Source organism: Tyto alba, unplaced genomic scaffold, assembly GCF_018691265.1.
Source record: "Tyto alba isolate M040663 unplaced genomic scaffold, T.alba_DEE_v4.0 Super-Scaffold_1000006, whole genome shotgun sequence".
In the NCBI taxonomy this organism is placed as follows: Eukaryota; Metazoa; Chordata; class Aves; order Strigiformes; family Tytonidae; genus Tyto; species Tyto alba.
Genome location: NW_024881272.1, coordinates 23,178,013 through 23,194,484, shown reverse-complemented (window position 1 = coordinate 23,194,484; position 16,472 = coordinate 23,178,013). Strand labels below are relative to the sequence as shown.

The window sequence follows — 16,472 nt, the reverse complement described above, 5'->3', positions numbered from 1 at the left end:
GATGCACAGCCAGTGGGAGGAGAGACACGGCACTGCCCAGCCCTGTTCCTGCAACCGGCCTGTCCTGCACAGGCCCAGGGTGGTACAAGGGGAGAGAAAGGGCAGAGTTCAACTGCCCCACATGGGGGAACTCTGGGCTGGGCCCAGCATGTGGGAAAGCTGGCCAGGCCCCTGCAGCAGGCCCCATGCCTCTTGCCCGCTGCTCCCAGGACCATCCCCTCCCACTGCAAAACCAGGCAGCCTTTTCCCAAGTCAGCCAGAGACAGCCTGGATGTTCCCGGTAATACCAGCTGCCCTGTGCGTGTGCAGGCTTCCCAGGAAAGGCTCAGCAAACCCTCAGGTGAGGTCCTGGCAGGCTTTAAGCTTAGGAGAGCCTATCCTGGCATATATAAAATGCAGCCTTGCTACAGAGCCACCTTGGAAAGGACAGTATGGTCATGCACGCCTCCTGCCTCAGACAGGCTGGGGTTGGCCAGCCTCTAGGCAGCCACTCAGTACCCTGCGGACAGGCAGGAGACACCCTGAGACACCAAAAGAGAAGGGAGCAGGCAACCCCATGGTGCTGTAGAGCAAGGCACAGAGGTATCAAGAACCAGGGCTCATGGTGCAGAAAGCGATCTCCTCCAGCAAAAGGTAGCCAACCATGTTCACAGATCCCTGTTCCCATTCTGCTTCCTTCTTGTTCCAAGAGAAGCAGAGAGCTTCTGGCTTTCCATGCACCGACTTTCCCTGGAGCAGTCATCTTTGACAGAATCGCTCCTTTTGCTCCCCAATCTGCTCTGTCTTGCTCCCCAAGCTAGAGCACGCGTCATTCTCTTGCCAAACCTCCCAGCCCCTTTCATTGCACTCCAGATCTGCTCAAGCAGCATGCCATGGAGGGCACGTGGCTGCAGAAGGCTCCGTGTGGTTCCGCTTTTCCACAAAGCAGGGGCAGGGCTCTCTCTAGAACTTGCTACACCTGAAATGCCCACTCTGTCCCAGAGATCACTGCCTCCCCCAAAGCATCCCCTGAGCCTGATGAGCATCAGCTGTGCCTGCAAAGCCATTACCTGGGAGTTCACAGACTGGCCCATGGGGATCCGCGAGCACTCCAGCGCATACTGCTTCACACAGAAGTAATAGCCCTGGAGGAGAGAGCACATGAGCACAGCACAGGCCTTGGGCCTCTCTGCAGAAGGAAAACAGCCCCCATGCTTTACCCTCTGGGCTGGGTCCCAGACACTCTTGCTCCACGTTTTGCATCCTCTCCTGTCTGAACCAAGCCAGCCCAGCCAACACGTGGCTGAGCACAAAGCACCTTACTTGGTGCTGAGCACTTGCAGCTTCTATTAGCCCCCCTCCTGGAAACTCTTACTGCTCTGAGCCCTGCAGAACCATCTCTAGCTGATCCACAGTCTTGCAGGACCACAGAATAGGCAGGACAAGAAACGAAGAATCATGTCCCTGCTGCATTCCTCCTCATCAGTCACTTTGTCACCTCTGAAGACTGTCCCCAAACCCCCAGAGATCATACTTTGTTTCTTGTTTTTTCTTACCTGGAAGGCCAACTCCATCAGCACGATCCCACCAGGAAGAGCTCTCTGTAGATGATAGGTGGCAACAGCAGGGCTTGTGCTCTGGCAAGAGAAGGACAAAGCTGAAGAGTCTCTCTGGCACAGGAAAGCAGCCCGCACACCAGGGCACAAGGCTCTGTGGCAGAGGTGGAAACAGAGAAGCCTCATCAACTGAGCACCCTTCACTGAAGGGAGGAGAACAGACACGCCAGAGCTGATGGTGAAAATAATTTTAACAGACCTAATAAAACAGCCTTCAAGAGAGCACACCAGGCACACTGTTCCTTCCACCTCCTGCTTACTCAGGACAAGCTGTCTCTGGAGTTTGAGAACACTGTGAGCTGAGGAGTGATAGTGCCCACAAAACCTCACTCCCAACTCTCCCTGCTGAGCTCTCCCCAGACCATCACATCTGCCTGACACAGCAGCTATCAGAGGCATGCAGTTCAGACTCAGAGCTTAGCTACCAGCAAATTCATTTTCCCCCTGTTAAGCTGTTCCAGTAGATTGTTCTCTTCTCAACTGCAAGGTGTTGTCTTGCCCACAATCCTGTACCAACATCAGCCAAAGGCAGGTGCCAGGAAAACACCAGAAAAGGGTAAATGCTATGTGCTCCCATCATCCCTGGGTGATTTCATGAGCTACAGGTGGCTTCTGCCTATCTAATGATTCAGCTGGATTCCTCTTCCAGATACTTACCTAGTCTCCCTTGTAAACTCATGTTCACAGAACCTTTCGATAATGACCACTGTTACCTGCTGCACAAAGAAACACTCCCTTCAGCTCTGATGCCGTCTCCCAGTACTTCCATTTCATGGTGTCTCTGTGGTGTATTGGATAAGACAGAAAGGAGTCAATCCCCTTCGAGGTTAGCTGTGATTCGGTAGAGCTCTGTCCTCTTCTTCCCTAGTTGCCACTTCTTTAGAAAAGAGGAACCGCAGTCTGTTCTCACAGAAGAGCAATTTCAGGTTTATCTTCTCTGACCTCTTCAACTTCAGCGTTCATCTCCCTAACTAAAGATCCTTCTGCTTCAGAGTTGTCCTTACCCATAGATGCTGAGACTTCTCTGACAAGGTAAACCTCCAGAATCACACCCAAAGGCAGCTGTCCTGGCCCCAGGTCATCCTGTTCCTCTTCTGAGCCCCCTCCAAGTTGTTGCCATCCTTTTGAGATTTGTCCTGGTTCCGCCCAGTTCCAGGGAGGGGCTCTGAGGGGTGCAGGAGCTCTCATCTGACCCAACAACCCAAAGATGGTGCTGGGCTAGACAGACTTTTTTAAGCTTTGGTGCTTCCTCTGCCCTCTCAGATGCTTTTTGCCCAAAACCGAATAAAAAGCCAACCAGGAGAACTGCCCCACTCCACAGCCTGGCTTCCATTCCAGTTCCACCCCTTTTACAGACATGCACTCACCTTTGGACTCCCCTCTGCTTTTGGTTTTGTGTAGGAAAAGGATCCTCTCCCCTCCACACCCATTGCTGCCAGAGCTCGGATCCGGCTTGTGCTGCTAGAAATGACAGCAGAGACAGCCTTGAGCAGGAGAACCAGCATCTCCTGTTGTGCCAAACCAGGGCATAGCTCAGTGTGTTGGCCCTTCTCCAACAACAGGGTTCCCAGAACGTCACTGACCTGCGCGTGGTGGGCGAGGGTGGCCGCACCTGCACCAGAATGAAGCCCATGCTCTGCAGGTACTGGATGTATTGCTGCAAGAAGGCATTGCACATCTCCTGCAGCCAGGGCTCCTCTTTCACCTTGCAGGGCAGCGCTTCTGCCGAGTCACAGCTGTGGCTGCGGTCTCTCCCTGAAGCTGTAGAGTCATTTGAGCGGTGGCGCTTCTGAAAGAGAAAATAATTTCCTAAGGAGACCTGCTGTAACTGGCCCCAGCAGGTGACACTTGTTGGGACACCACCAGGTGCCTGGATGAGCAGATGGCAAACCTCTCTGCCAGAGAGTACTAATAGCTGGTTCCTCAAACACTGTCCTAGTGCATGTGCTGAAACACAAGATCCAAGATTTACCCAGTCATGGACTGACCTAGCAGCACTGCAACAGACTGCAGGAAAAGGTGTCCTGGCAGAAGAGGAAAATTCCCATCTCCTCCCCCAGAATGGCTTCCACAAAGTGTTAGTGGCTCACAAGTGGTTCACACAAGGCTTGTCACAACTTCAGCTCCTACTGTCATGGTAAGAGTCCAATCCTCTTATGCATCCTGCTGAATTCTCAGGATTTACTAGTAGCTCAGTAGCACTGAATGGAAACAGTGTTTCCTTTTAACCATTTTCAGTTCCCCTTTTGATGACTGGAGCACTCCCTATCTTTGTGCTGTGAGAGACTTAGATTTCTCTTCTTGATCTCCCTACTTCAAGCCTGTGGCTCTTTTACATATTTCTATCTGTCCTTTCATTCACCTACCCCAGGAGCAGTCTCCTTACCTGGGGTCTCTCTGGCTACTCTCCGACCTTCTCCAAGTCTCTCTAGTTCAGTGCCTTTGCCATAAGATGCTTGGTCTCACGCTGTCCAGATGAAGACATTAATACACACTAGTATTCTGGAAACGTATTGGAATATTACCCATAATACTAACACCCCTTTCTGATGAACTCTAAATGGTTTGCTTTTTGTATCCAATTGATTTCTTCACGAATTGAAGAAATACACTGAGCTGCCTGCTCTGTACAGGCTTTGCAGTTAGTGTACAATACAGCAGATCAAATTTCTCTCCACATTGTGCTATTTTACTGGGAAACAGAGGTCCCAGCTCCCACAGTACTTCTAATTTCACAGGCTACTCAGGTCCCTCTCAAGTTCATTTTCTGTTCTCACCAGTCTGAACAGCCATACAGCATTGCAAACCTTGGCATCTCATATGTACTGCGATAAGTGATCTGGAGACAGAGAACCCAATACACAACCTTGAAGCCCCTGCTGCACGGCTCTTCAAATTGAATAACCAATTTTCATTTTGCTCTGTTCCAAAAACAAAGTTAAGTTTTCATTCTGTGATGATACCTTTTTCCCTTCAGTTGCGAGTGCACAATTTCTGTAGTAACCTCTGCTTAAAGACCCTGTCAGAATCCTTTTGACATTTAGATAAATTACAACAGCCTGTTCTTCTCTTCTGACACACATACAGACTGTGAACAGCCGGTACAGGATCTGCACTAGTTACGAGTCTGTCAGGTTGCAACCTGCTCAGGATTCAGCTGGTTTGCTTTCAATTGTTCCACCTATTTGCTGGGTCCAGGGAAGGTTTAGCAGGTCTGCCTGCTGAATGCATAAAGGGAAGTTTTGCTTCCCAACAGATCAGTACCAGACAGTGCTCTCTGATGGCTTCACTAGACTCAGCCCTGAATTCCGTGTGTAAAAAAAGGGAGTCAGTCTTCCCCAGGGATGGTGTGGCTGCAGGAGAAAGGCTTTGAGGACCCAAGGATTTTCCCAGTCTCCATCCAACAGGGTGCAAATTCATCCTGTAGCGCAGAGGTGAAACTCAGACCACCCCTGCCTCGGGAAAAGATTGTAAAGCCATCCTTTGCCCCACTGCACAAAGCCCAACCCCAGTGGTGCTGGCTGACACTCACCTTCCCCTCTACCTTGCCCTGCTGGTCGGTCTGGATCTGCTGCCGGAAGGCTGGGTCAAAGAGCAAGGGGGTAGCACAGTAGTGAACCAGGCGCGAGGACTGCTTCAGGGTCTCCAGGTCTGCCATCTGCACAGCACAAGAGGAACACAGTTACAGCACCCATCCCTCATCAAGCCTGGGAACAAGCTGTCCACAACACTGCCCTGCTGCTCAAATGGAGATCAAACTCTAGAGGGAAACCCCCTGCTTTGCAGCCCTTCCAGTGCTGGGCAGCGAGGCCCCATGCCCAAGTGTGGTGCTAGAGCTCAGCAACCCCAGAAGTTCAAGCAGAGAGCACTGCTCCACTGCCAAACACCACCCCTGACACGCACCCCGCTCGGAGCTCCAGTGCTCCCCTTTGCCATAGGGAAGCTGGTGCTACCAGTGCGCTGTAAGAAGGCCCAGCCTGCTGCCCGCCCACCTGGGCTGCACTCACACTGATAGGCATGTTGGACTGCGCCGATCTCTGCTGCCAGGTAACAAAGAGATTTTCAATCTTCATCTGCTTTTCCAGTTCTGGAGGAGAGAGAGCAGCCACAAGAGTATCAAGCCACAGCTCCAAGTACTTCCACTCCCCTTCACTCCCACCTTACACAGGCCATAACCCATTCCCTCACAGCACCCTGCCAGGAGGAGCAGAGAACTGTCTCCCGGGCCAGAACTCTTGTCCTGCTCTTTCTGAGCTCCTTTTCCAGCAGTGAGATAGTTAGGCAGGCTCCCGTGACAGCAGGCCCCTTGCTTTACCTTTTCTCTCCATGCTCTTGATTTCCAGGAACTGGGCCCCATGCCGAGACACTGGGTCAAAAGGTCCCAAGTCAGATCCATGAGGTATGCGCTTGACAGTGGTAACGTCCCGCAGAGCCTCGTCAAAGGGCACCACGTCAGGGTGGAAGTGCAGAGACGGCAGGCTGCGGGCAGAGCTGCTCAGCCGGCCTTGTTCCTTGCTAGGTGGAGGACTGGAGCTCCGGATCAGTGCATCCACCTCCAAAGTGGAGTTTAGGAAAGGATTTGGCTCCTAAGGAAGCAGACACAGTCATGAAAGCTCCCTTACTGCCAGCCTTGGAACAAACCCCACAAGAACAGAGTAAACCCAGTTTTGGCCACCTGCAGACGTATCTGTTGGCCTTCTCCATAATGTGCAGTGGGAAGCCCATTCTCCATCCCCTTCCAACCTAAATAATCTAGTCACAGACAAATACTGACAACAGCAGAACTTGATTCCCCTTCTACTTCTGGCTGTCTTCAAGAGTGTACAGCAACATCCTGGCTGGACATGGCCACCGTTGGACACCTGAGCACCTGTAGATGCCTTGCCAACCAGTATATAAAAACTCAGAAGTGTTTGCAACCCTCCTCAGAACCCTGAGCTAGCAAGGCCCCTCCTGAAGAGGAAAGGACTGCCCTGCCTGGGAGGGTGCCCTACCTGCTTGCTGTCCTCATGCCATGGTGTGTCCATGAAGCAGTGGTGGTGGAAAAGTCCCAGCTTCTGGCTGAGCAGGCAGTGCACAATGTGGGACCGGGCATTCTGCCACTGCAGCAGGCGAATAAGCGAGCAGTTCAGGTTGGCCCCCAGGTCCGGGGACCAGTTGTAGGTGTAGAGTGTCAGCTGAAGAGAGAGGAGAAGAAGGCTGAAGGACCTGCTCAGAGAGGGCCTGCCAGGTGACACAGGCTGCCCTGGATGGTACCTGCTGCAACCAATTTCAAATGATAAGGCTGGGACAGGGAGGGTGGCAACAGCTCATTCCCAGCCCCCCTGTTAACAGCCACCACAGCAGTGGTGCTGGTACTTGCACCGGCAGCACGAGTGCCCAGCCTGATGTGGGCCTTGCTGTGAGGAGGCAAAGGGCAATTATAGTCCACAGTAGGGCAGCTGAAATCAGAGACAGCAAGGGCTGCTGCCCCTCCTGGCACTTCCCATAGCACTGCAAGGAACACCCAGCTCTGCTTGTGGCACAAGCAGACATCATGCACTGCTGCTTCAGAGGGCTCCTGTCTTGGGAGGGCTGGTTGCCTGCAGAGACACTCTTCCTCTCCTTTCTAGCCTTGGGCCAGCTGGAATCAGAGCCTGGCTTTCAGGAAACAACATCATACAGGCACCATTTCTACCTTTTTGTCGATGATCTCCATGAAGAGGAACCTCTGCCGGGGTGCCAGGTCTCGTCCAACAAGACTGGGATCAGAGCCTTTCTCTGCCGAGCTGAATTCCATGGCCTCAAAGCGCTGGAGCCCTTTGTGAGCTGGAAGAAGCCAGAGTTATGACCCTCAGTGCCAGTTCATTCCGCTCTTACATCCCACATGCTGTTAAGGCGGCATGACAGGATGTTTTGCCTCAGTAGCGCTCAGCTCATCTTGAAATAAGCAGTTATAAGCAAATTTGAGAATAAGGTCTCGAGCTGAAGACAGACAACTCACTGCCCACCTCCAGGCACAAGCAGTCTGTCCCAGTAAGGCAGGGAACCCAGCTCAAACACGTCCCACCCCAAGAGCCCCCAGCCCACAGTCCCGTGGACCCTGCCCGGGCGCTCACCCTGTTCCGTGCTGCAACGCCACTGCTGGAAGTTGCGTCCCAGCAGGATGAAGTGTCTGACAGCTGCAGGGCGAGGGCTGGCACTCTGGCCAGGCTTATAGGGCAGGAAGGCAGTGCCCCGATGGTAGCTGCAAAGAAGACCACCAAAGGTGGCTGACAAGTCAAGCCGTGGGAGTAGAGGCTGGCACAGCTGATCGGCATTTGCTGGTGCCAAACGGCCTCCTATGAACCAGGTAACTCACCAGATCTGCTCAAACACCTTGACAGTGGTGTCGCTCGCCAGGGCAGTGACCAGGCTCACCACTTCCACCAGGATGGAGGACAAGAGGAAACGGGACACAATCTCCACGGAGCACTGCTGCACCGATGGGCACCCTGCATGGAAGAAGTACTGTAGGCCAAGGTGCCAAGCTGCCCCAGAGCCAAGCCCTGCCCACCTGGGCAGCGGAGAGGACGAAGGGAGACCCACTGCTGGCCTGCTGCCCAGAGCAAGCGAAGTTCCTGCCTTGTCAGGGACTGAGGCAGGCAGAGCTGGAGAACAAGGACCTTATATGGAAGAGAAGACAAAAGCTGAAATAACCCTTGGTTTCAGGCTCTGGCCCAACGTGGGACCTGGATCAAACTCCCTGCATGCCCTGAGCACAGCACTTTATTCCTCCAGTTATTGCTTGTTTCCTAGGTTACTCCTCACCAGAGGAGGAGGACAGCTCTACCTTGCCAGGAGGAGGTGTGAGAGGATGTACAAACACTGAAGCGAGTGGTATCCAGAAAGCAGTAACAGGGCAGCCACACAGACCCAAATCCCACCATATGAAGGGCATCCCTCCTCCTCTCCCTCCCTGCAAGATGGGCGTCTCCCATGCAGTTCAACAGCTCCAGGGCATGTTGCAGAGGCTCAGATTCTCCCTCCCTACTACATCTGGAAGCTAAATCACTACTGTGGCTGCTGTTGGAATCCAGGTCTCTCCAAAGCAGCTGCAGCCAAGTCCAGCAAGCCCTGGAGTCTGAGTATGGCAGGCACAACCACAGGCCTCGGGGGGTTTGTTCAGATGCACAGACACATGCCAGGACTCCTGCCACAGCTTTGTGATGCTGATGTTGGCCCTGAGACCAATGGGATGCTGGTGAGCTTTGGGGAGAGACAGGGTGTGTAACGAGGCAGAGATCAGCAACAGGTGAAGACGGATGGCTTGGTGCCATATGAGGACTTGTCCTCTGAGCTCTGAGTGGAAAGGCCCAATCCCAGCCCATCCAGAAGAGCTGGGGCCTGAGACACATACCCAAGTGGTTCATGAACGTCATCCACTGCTGGCAGGTTTGACTGAAGAGTGGGTGCATGGTACCCACATCCCCTTCTTCCAACTGGCAGGCTCGACGCCTGGAAAGAGGGAAGGGAAGCACAGTTATACCAGATCAGTCAACAGCAACAAAGGCATAGAAGTGCAATGGTCCCCTCCCAGCTCCAGAGCAGAGCCCAGGGCCCCTCCTTTTTGGGTTGTTACAACCCTTGAGCTTGGTCCCTCTGGGTCAGTAGCCATAGGGGTGTCAGGTGTTGCACAGGGTCCCACAATGCAGGGAAGGGATCTCTGGCAGGGAGAACCAGCAGTGCTCCCACCAGCATTCCAGCAACAAGGATCAAGGCTTTGTGTGTGGAAGGCAGCTCCCCTAACTGGCTGTGTAAGGAAGAAACTACAAGGAAAGGGGATGTGGTCCAGAGGGTTGAGATACATATGGAGCCAGCAGGATGTCAGGCTGCGAAGAAATGTACAGCAGATGGATGGGAACAACACCCCAGCTGCCTGGCCTGCAGGCTGTGCTTGCCTCTGTGCCTGTTCCAGTTCAGCTGTGGCTGTCGCCCGATCCTGGCTCAGGTGCTGCTTGACACTCTCAGTCTTGTGCCGCCGCCTCGTGCGAGCCTCTTCTGGCCTTTCCAGTACAATGTCATCAGTAGTCTTGGGGCTACCCAGCTCTGAGGATTCTGCTTTGCTCTAGGGAGAAGGGGGTAAGTTAATGCTGTGCACATGCACAGCCTACCTAGCGCCCTGATCTCAAAGTCCCTGCTACCACCCTGGCCCCCCAAGCCCAGTCAGATCCCTCTTCTCCACTCCTCCAGGCCTGACACACCATGAGGACTTACAGTCCCTGCTGCCCATTGGTCCCTCAGCAAAATTACCAGCATGTCCCAGAAGCTGCGGCGTCCCAGCTTGCTTGTGGGTGTCACTGGCTCCCCAGAGCTGGACGAAGGGGCAGAGGTGAAGTGCAGTGGTGGAGGACAGCTCCTGCCAGGCCCACCAGTGGCCAGGGCCAGGCCCTTTGTCTCTGACATGGTCCTCCTTAGGCCTCCTGTGGAGACAGAGCAAATCAGACTCCCCAGAGCCTCCTGTTGCGACAATGCTGGTGTCCCTGTGTACCCCACTGGGGCTAGCCAGCGCCTGGCTGGAGAGAAGAGAGAGGGCCCTCAGTAACATTCAGCAAAGTGGATTCAGTCTTGGGGAGCAGACAGACCTTTAAAGTATCTTTTCCAACCCTAATTTCTATGATGCTTCTTCCCCAAGACATCACACAGCACAGCTTGCAGAGGGGAGAGCAGCTTTTTCCCTCCAAGTGCCCCCAACCTGAGTCCCCCCGGCACAGCCAAGCTGACGCAGGCCACGCGTGAGGAGGGGCTGGCTGGGGGCTCGGGGTGGCCACCCTGGCTGGGCTCTCACCCGCAGAGCTCAGCTCCTCCAGGTCCGTGGCACCCAGGGGGCAGGCAGTTTCCACGCAGAGCGGGGCCGGCAGCACGAGGAACTCCATGACGGCATCGCAGAGAGCGTGGCGCAGGGCCCCGCGCAGCTTCTCCGACAGCTGCAGCAGGCTGATGTTGCCCTTCTCCCAGATATCCAGGCGCACCAGCACGTGGGGCTCTGTGGGGAAAGGGCAGTCCTGCATGGCCCTGCACCCCGACCTCGGCCAGCCCTCCTGGGTGCCCCAAGGGAGGCAGAGGCAGCAGGGAATTGGCGGCTTGTGGCCTGTTTCACTCCCTACCTGACTGCAGCGTGCCAGCCCCTGGCTGGTGCCTGCTGACCGCAGTGAGGCTTTCGAAGTCTGTGTCCTGCAGTAGGCCCACGATGGGCGAGGAGGAAGGCAGCTTCAGCGGGTCAGGCCTCTCCCCATGGGGCAGCGAGGTGGGGCTGCCATGCTCGTCCACAAACGTCAGCGCAATGCATGCGATTCCTGCCAGGGAGAGCCCGAGACAGCCTCTGTCAGCCCAGCACTGAGTACACCCCTACAAGCCTGCCACCCCGCGCTGGGTCTGTCAGGTCACCACTTGGGTTGCAGAGTGCCACGTGGCAGTCAGGGCCCACAGGAGGGGACGCAGCTGGGGGAGCAGAGGCTAGCTGTGCCTGTGGGGAGCCAGGGTAAGAAGCATGGTGTTTGGCACAGGGTGTCCCCATCACTCTGAGAATCTCTCTCCTGCAGAGTCACGGCAGCTTTCGCCTCGCCCTGCAGGAGCTTCTAGGGTTGCCAAACCCTATATGCAAGGGGAAAGTATCTCCATTTGCCCCTGGAGGGCCTTTATGAAAAGAGATCCAGGATGTGGCTCAACATCCCTATCCTCTTAAGGGACAGAATACAGAGCCCAGATACTCTCCATCATTCCCTCTCCAGACTATGAAGGACCTTGAGTCCTTGCAGAGGAAGACTGTATACATGACACCTTGTTGCAGATTGCACTCACAGCCCCCTCCCTGCTGTACACCTGTACAAAATAAGGTGCCTTCCCCATGTACTGCAACCAGCAGGACTGGGAATAAAGCAGGCTGACACCCAGTATTAGCCTGGAGTTGCTGCAGAGTAAAATTCAGGCCCTGCCTGTGGCCTCTCTATGCTGAGCCCTACACACACACAATGGGACAGTTCAGAGATGCAGAGCAGCAGCGTGGTGCTTGCTTCACAGCCCACAAGCTGCGTGCCCTGGGCCATGCAGAAGCAGAAGCACCTGCTACAGATCAGAGTGGAAACAGGATCTTGCTCCCCACAGCCCAGCTCGATGGCCAGGGCACTGGGGAAGCAGCAGCACGGGTGCAGCTGTGAGGTTCGAACCCCATGCTGTAACCCTAGATGCTCCCACTCCCTTTCCAAGCTCCTTGATTGACTAAGCCAGCACTCAGGTGACTGGATGGCAAATCTGCCCCAACACTGCCAAAGGGTGATGTGTCCAGATGCAGAACACCTCAGCCCCACAGCACTGATGAGCCCATATTGTGTCTCTCTCCATCCCAGCAAGGATGGGAGTGACACCAGGCTCTGCTGCCACAGAGTGACCAAACTGCCCACTGCAGTGAACTGGATCCACTGGAGGATGTGCTGAGACAGATCCAGCCTCAACAGACTGTGCCCAGGTCTAGTCAGCAGCACAACCACCTGGTCTCCATCATTTCTAATGAAGTGTAAGCTCTGCAGCAACCTTTCTTCAAGACGTGCCAGATGCAAAGGAGAACGCACTGGGATGAAGAGAGCTGCTCCCAAAGGAGAGGTGGGCATTCAAGTCAGAGGGAAGCTCACTTGCACTCACATTGAGGGAAGAAAACTACACCTATGAGCACTCCTCCACTTGAAGAAAAGTACAGGAGCTGCCTTGTCTCAGAGGTGTTCTGCAACAGCCTCCGATATGTCTCTCCCCTAGACAGGCACAGGAACAACCCTTTATCCAGAAAACAGCGGAGACGCTTGTAATTTCTTAAATATCAAAGGCAGAAGGGACCAGAACTTTACTCAGCCTCATTGGCCTTCAGAGCAGGGCAGGGAGCCTCACACAGCCTCTCGCTGCAGCAGGGCAGCTCTCTGGGATGTAGGTGTCAATACAGAGGTATCAAGAGCAGCAAACCTGCTCCACATGACAGTGAATATGAGCTCTACCAGGCAGACTTTCTTTTAAACAGCCAAGGGCACAAATTCCTCATCTGTGTGGCTTGATAGTCAGTCCCCGGCCCACCAAAATGACAGTGGATGCTCACGTGGTAATTGTAGACCAAGATGTAGTCACTCCCCTCTTCTCCTTCTGGATAAATTACCATGCTGAGTCCCTTCAGTATCCCCCTCTCTGGCACGTTTCCCTATCACATCCATTCCTGTACCTCTTCAGAGTCTTGACCAGCTTCAGACTCTCTGAGGTGAGGACATAGGAACAACCAAGCTCAATGTCCCACGTCCTCCCTGTGCTCGGACACACACTCCAGAAAGGGAGCGCCCAGGGCAGAGCTTTCAAGCAGGCCTGGTCAGCAGCTACAGGAACAGACTCCTCATTTGCAGGTGCTCCCCCACACAGAGCTGCTTTGGTTTGACAAGCAAGCACCAAGCACTCAGCACCCTGCAGCCAGCTCAGCCTCTCAGGGCTGAGGTGATGGCTGCCCCTGCCCCACCAGAAAGGCTTGCTGCCCTGACTCAGGGAACAAGGCTTCCAGGCTTGTTACAGGAGCACAGAGAAGCTGAAATGCAACCACTAAATCACAGGTAAGAAACAGGCAAGAAACTCAAGACATGAGCTCTGGGACTATGGGAAGAGGTAAGTTAGCAAGAGCTGTCAAGGACCTTACTGCATGGTACACTGGAGTTTGGCTACATAGTCATCCATCGCACTTGACAGAAAGAGGGGGTGCTAGGGAGATGTTAACGTCCCATCTGTGAGGGACTCCGAGGCTCCCCTGACCCGGGCTCACTGAAATACGAAGTACACATCTAGGGCCACTCTAGGCCCTTGGTATGCAAGGGAACCCCCCACCCCAGGACAGAGCCACTGGGAGAGTGATGATGCTACACCCTGGAGCGTGAAATCACTTCCGAAACATCACGACTCTTGTTTTCCTCAGTGAGGAGATGCCTGTTTGGACCTGCGGGGAAAAAAGGGTGCAGGACTTTGGAATTCACTGCTTGCAAGCTAACAGGGCAGCACATGGACCCTCAGCAGCCAGGGACTGCAGAGCTGCCATCTCAGGGCAGCAGGTTCTGTTTGCTCATTTATCCAGCCAGCAAGAAAAGGGAGGCTCAGCTAAATGGACACACGCACACAAATACACAGAGGAGTCAGAGCTGAAGCCACAACACAAGGAAAACAAGAACAGCAGGGACCAGGGGGGCCAGGGAACTGCATGGGAAAGGGAACCAGAGTAATACTTGGAGCCACGGGTGCTACCTTGGAAGTGGGAGAGTGGAAAGAGGTGCTGCACAAGGTCCGACATGGTACCTACATAATAGAAGAACATTCAGACGGTGCACGAGGGGCACAAGACACACAATGGCAAGGTGTCAGACCACATGGCCTGGACAAAACATGACACGACAGCCTGATGCAGGATGGGCCCTATCCAGTCCCTCCTCCAGCAGTCTAGAGAAAAGAGCAAAGACATTGTCCCCATAGCCTGTGCTCAATTACACGCAGCATCCAGGTACTCCTCCACAGCAAGGCTCCTGCAACAACTGTCTCTGGTCCCACCTCCAGCCCCACCGAGCCACTGTGCCCCACACTTACTGAGGTCTCTCTGTGTCTTGCCCCACAGCTACTGCAACCTCGAGCTGCTTTCTACAGCAACAGGCCAAGCCTAGTAGGTTGCTCTGTGGGAGGCCTTAGCTCACTCCACCACATGTGCAAGGGTGTATAGTCCCCCCAGCACACACCCTGCCCACCCCCCAGCCATTGGAGAAACGCACTAACCCAGCACCGGCCCTCCTCAGGCACACAGAGCCCTCCAACATGGGAAGCAGCTCCCCAGCACGCAGCCTCATACTGTGTTTCAGAAAAAGAGTCAAGCATGATACCTTTTCCACCAGTGCCTTGGCCACCTGGCTTGTTGTACAAATAGAGATCCTGGTCAGGGATGCTTCCACTGTGGTTGAAGTAGTGCTATGGAGAGCAAGGAAGAACAGTGACAGAGATTAGAGAACTTGTCTTAACTGGCAACAGAGGCTCATGTGTGTGCAGAGCTCATCCCCAGACCTGTAGCAAGCAATCCAGATCTACTTAAAACACTTGCCAGCACAGCCTTCACCACTGTTGGGCTGAAGGAACCCCCGACAGCTCTATGCAGTTTTACGGCACTGCATATCTGGCCTCACCCTCTATCCTTGCTATGGCCATACTGAGGTAATGAGTAGCTGCTCCCAACCATTTAATAATCCTGATGTTTCAGTTCTTAGATCTGAGGGAGCCATGCAAAGGGTCTTCTCCCACAGACCTGAGAGATGACTGTGGGCATAAGCTTTGTGGCTGCTGCTTTCTGCACCGCAAGTGACTGTTTGTGTGAAAGAAAAGCCTGTCCTGGCCAAACAAAAACTCACAGTCCTGCAAAACTCCTCCAGTATTCAGTATCAGTTCCTCCCTAACACTACATGGGAACATGGTGATTGAGCTGCCCCAAAAAATGCCCCCAGCAGTAGGCAGAAGCTGGGCAGACAACTGTCCCAACTCACAGCCCTCCTCACCTTGAAGTGGTGCTCCACGTTGCTGTCTGTGTACTTTGGGGTGTGCAGGAAGATGAGCAGGTTCTGGCGCAGATAGTAGGCCACTGCATGCAGCCAAGGCAGGGCGGAGGGTGGCAGTGCAAACTGCAGGACCTCTGTGGGTGGTGTCCCAGGGGGCTGGATGAACTGCAGAAATAAGGCTTTAAAACTCATATTAAGACTAGCAGGATGCCCTGGGGCTCTGACACTGATCCAAATTATGCCAGCTGGCTATGTGAAGGGAGCCCAAACAAGCACTTGAGCAGGGAATAGGATGCAGCAAACTGCCCTGAGCCTTCCCTGCCCTGGGGCAGGAGAGGCCGAGACAGGTGAAAAGTAGGAAGGTTTTATGGGCTCTGGGATGAGCAGAGCAGATATCCAGTGAAGTACCTCCACATCTGCTGGGGTCAGCTTGCAGTTCCGCACCAGCATCACAGTGATGATATCCAGGGTGGCCTCATCCAGGCGCCTTCGCAGCACTTTCACCAGCTCATCTGTGATCTCAGGCCCTGACAAGCAAGCAGAGATACAAGCAGCTTTTTCATTCCATCCAGTCAGAATGACCACAGCCCACCCCTCCCTGCCTGTTCAGGATGTACCACCCTCACACTTCCCACAGGGAACATGCTTTTTCTCACTATCAATTTCTTCAGGCATCTTTTTCTACCCGTTCATGACCACAAAAGACTTCTGGTACAGCAGGTAAAGACAAATGCACTCCTGCATAGGGAATGTTGGCATAAGCCACTCAGTCTGCAGAAGGTTTCACTGGGGGCCATGGATCCTTTCCTCACATTCCCACCCAGACAGAACAGAGAGCAGCTCTGGGCTAAGGAAGAGCAGCTTGCTCAGGAGGGAGATACCTTCTCTGCTTTTTAAGCAAAGAGGGCAGGGAGCAGAACTCTATTTATCTGCTTTACATCAGTACAGTTCATCTGCTGCCAGGTGCTTTAACACTTACCTGCTGGGGCAACACCATGGACCATCAACTGGATGTGCCTGTCTACCTGTCCCACAGGGCGGGCAGAGTCCACGCTACGACACGAGGCTGAGTCCAGAGAGGAACGAGAACCCTGGAGAATCAAAACCAGCCACACAGAAGCAGTTTCCATGTGAATTCTAGATCCATCACTGTCCCGGATTGTCAGCAAGGTCAGACAGAACCCACCCACTGCTGCCCTACTCCACAGCTCTAGAATATAAATTTTATCCTACATGAAATCCAGGTTGCTGGAACTACTGAGTTCCCTCTGTTTGTGTGACCAAGAGCACCCACGTGCACTCTCAGAGAACAGCAGAC

General features: G+C 54.0%; 1 protein-coding gene across 10 annotated transcripts in view; it reads right to left on the bottom strand.

The window, feature by feature from the left end:
* SZT2 (SZT2 subunit of KICSTOR complex) overlaps positions 1 to 16,472 on the bottom strand; it is a 59,377-nt gene that overhangs the window by 7,372 nt on the left and 35,533 nt on the right. For 4 of the 10 annotated variants that reach the window (XM_042806026.1, XM_042806030.1, XM_042806064.1 and 1 more), the window contains exons 46-66: positions 16,134 to 16,245; positions 15,563 to 15,681; positions 15,155 to 15,319; positions 14,492 to 14,576; positions 13,869 to 13,919; positions 10,721 to 10,909; positions 10,402 to 10,599; positions 9,867 to 10,036; positions 9,515 to 9,681; positions 8,974 to 9,071; positions 7,936 to 8,068; positions 7,694 to 7,821; positions 7,273 to 7,403; positions 6,590 to 6,772; positions 5,911 to 6,181; positions 5,603 to 5,682; positions 5,128 to 5,253; positions 3,179 to 3,384; positions 2,963 to 3,056; positions 1,536 to 1,616; positions 1,050 to 1,124 (exon numbers count right to left, since the gene is read on the bottom strand). In XM_042806026.1, the coding sequence (XP_042661960.1) occupies positions 1,050 to 1,124; positions 1,536 to 1,616; positions 2,963 to 3,056; positions 3,179 to 3,384; positions 5,128 to 5,253; positions 5,603 to 5,682; positions 5,911 to 6,181; positions 6,590 to 6,772; positions 7,273 to 7,403; positions 7,694 to 7,821; positions 7,936 to 8,068; positions 8,974 to 9,071; positions 9,515 to 9,681; positions 9,867 to 10,036; positions 10,402 to 10,599; positions 10,721 to 10,909; positions 13,869 to 13,919; positions 14,492 to 14,576; positions 15,155 to 15,319; positions 15,563 to 15,681; positions 16,134 to 16,245 (2,862 nt within the window). The remainder of the gene's footprint in view (positions 1 to 1,049; positions 1,125 to 1,535; positions 1,617 to 2,962; positions 3,057 to 3,178; positions 3,385 to 5,127; positions 5,254 to 5,602; positions 5,683 to 5,910; positions 6,182 to 6,589; positions 6,773 to 7,272; positions 7,404 to 7,693; positions 7,822 to 7,935; positions 8,069 to 8,973; positions 9,072 to 9,514; positions 9,682 to 9,866; positions 10,037 to 10,401; positions 10,600 to 10,720; positions 10,910 to 13,868; positions 13,920 to 14,491; positions 14,577 to 15,154; positions 15,320 to 15,562; positions 15,682 to 16,133; positions 16,246 to 16,472) is intronic. The other 6 variants (XM_042806045.1, XM_042806076.1, XM_042806054.1 and 3 more) reach the window with 3 other exon arrangements.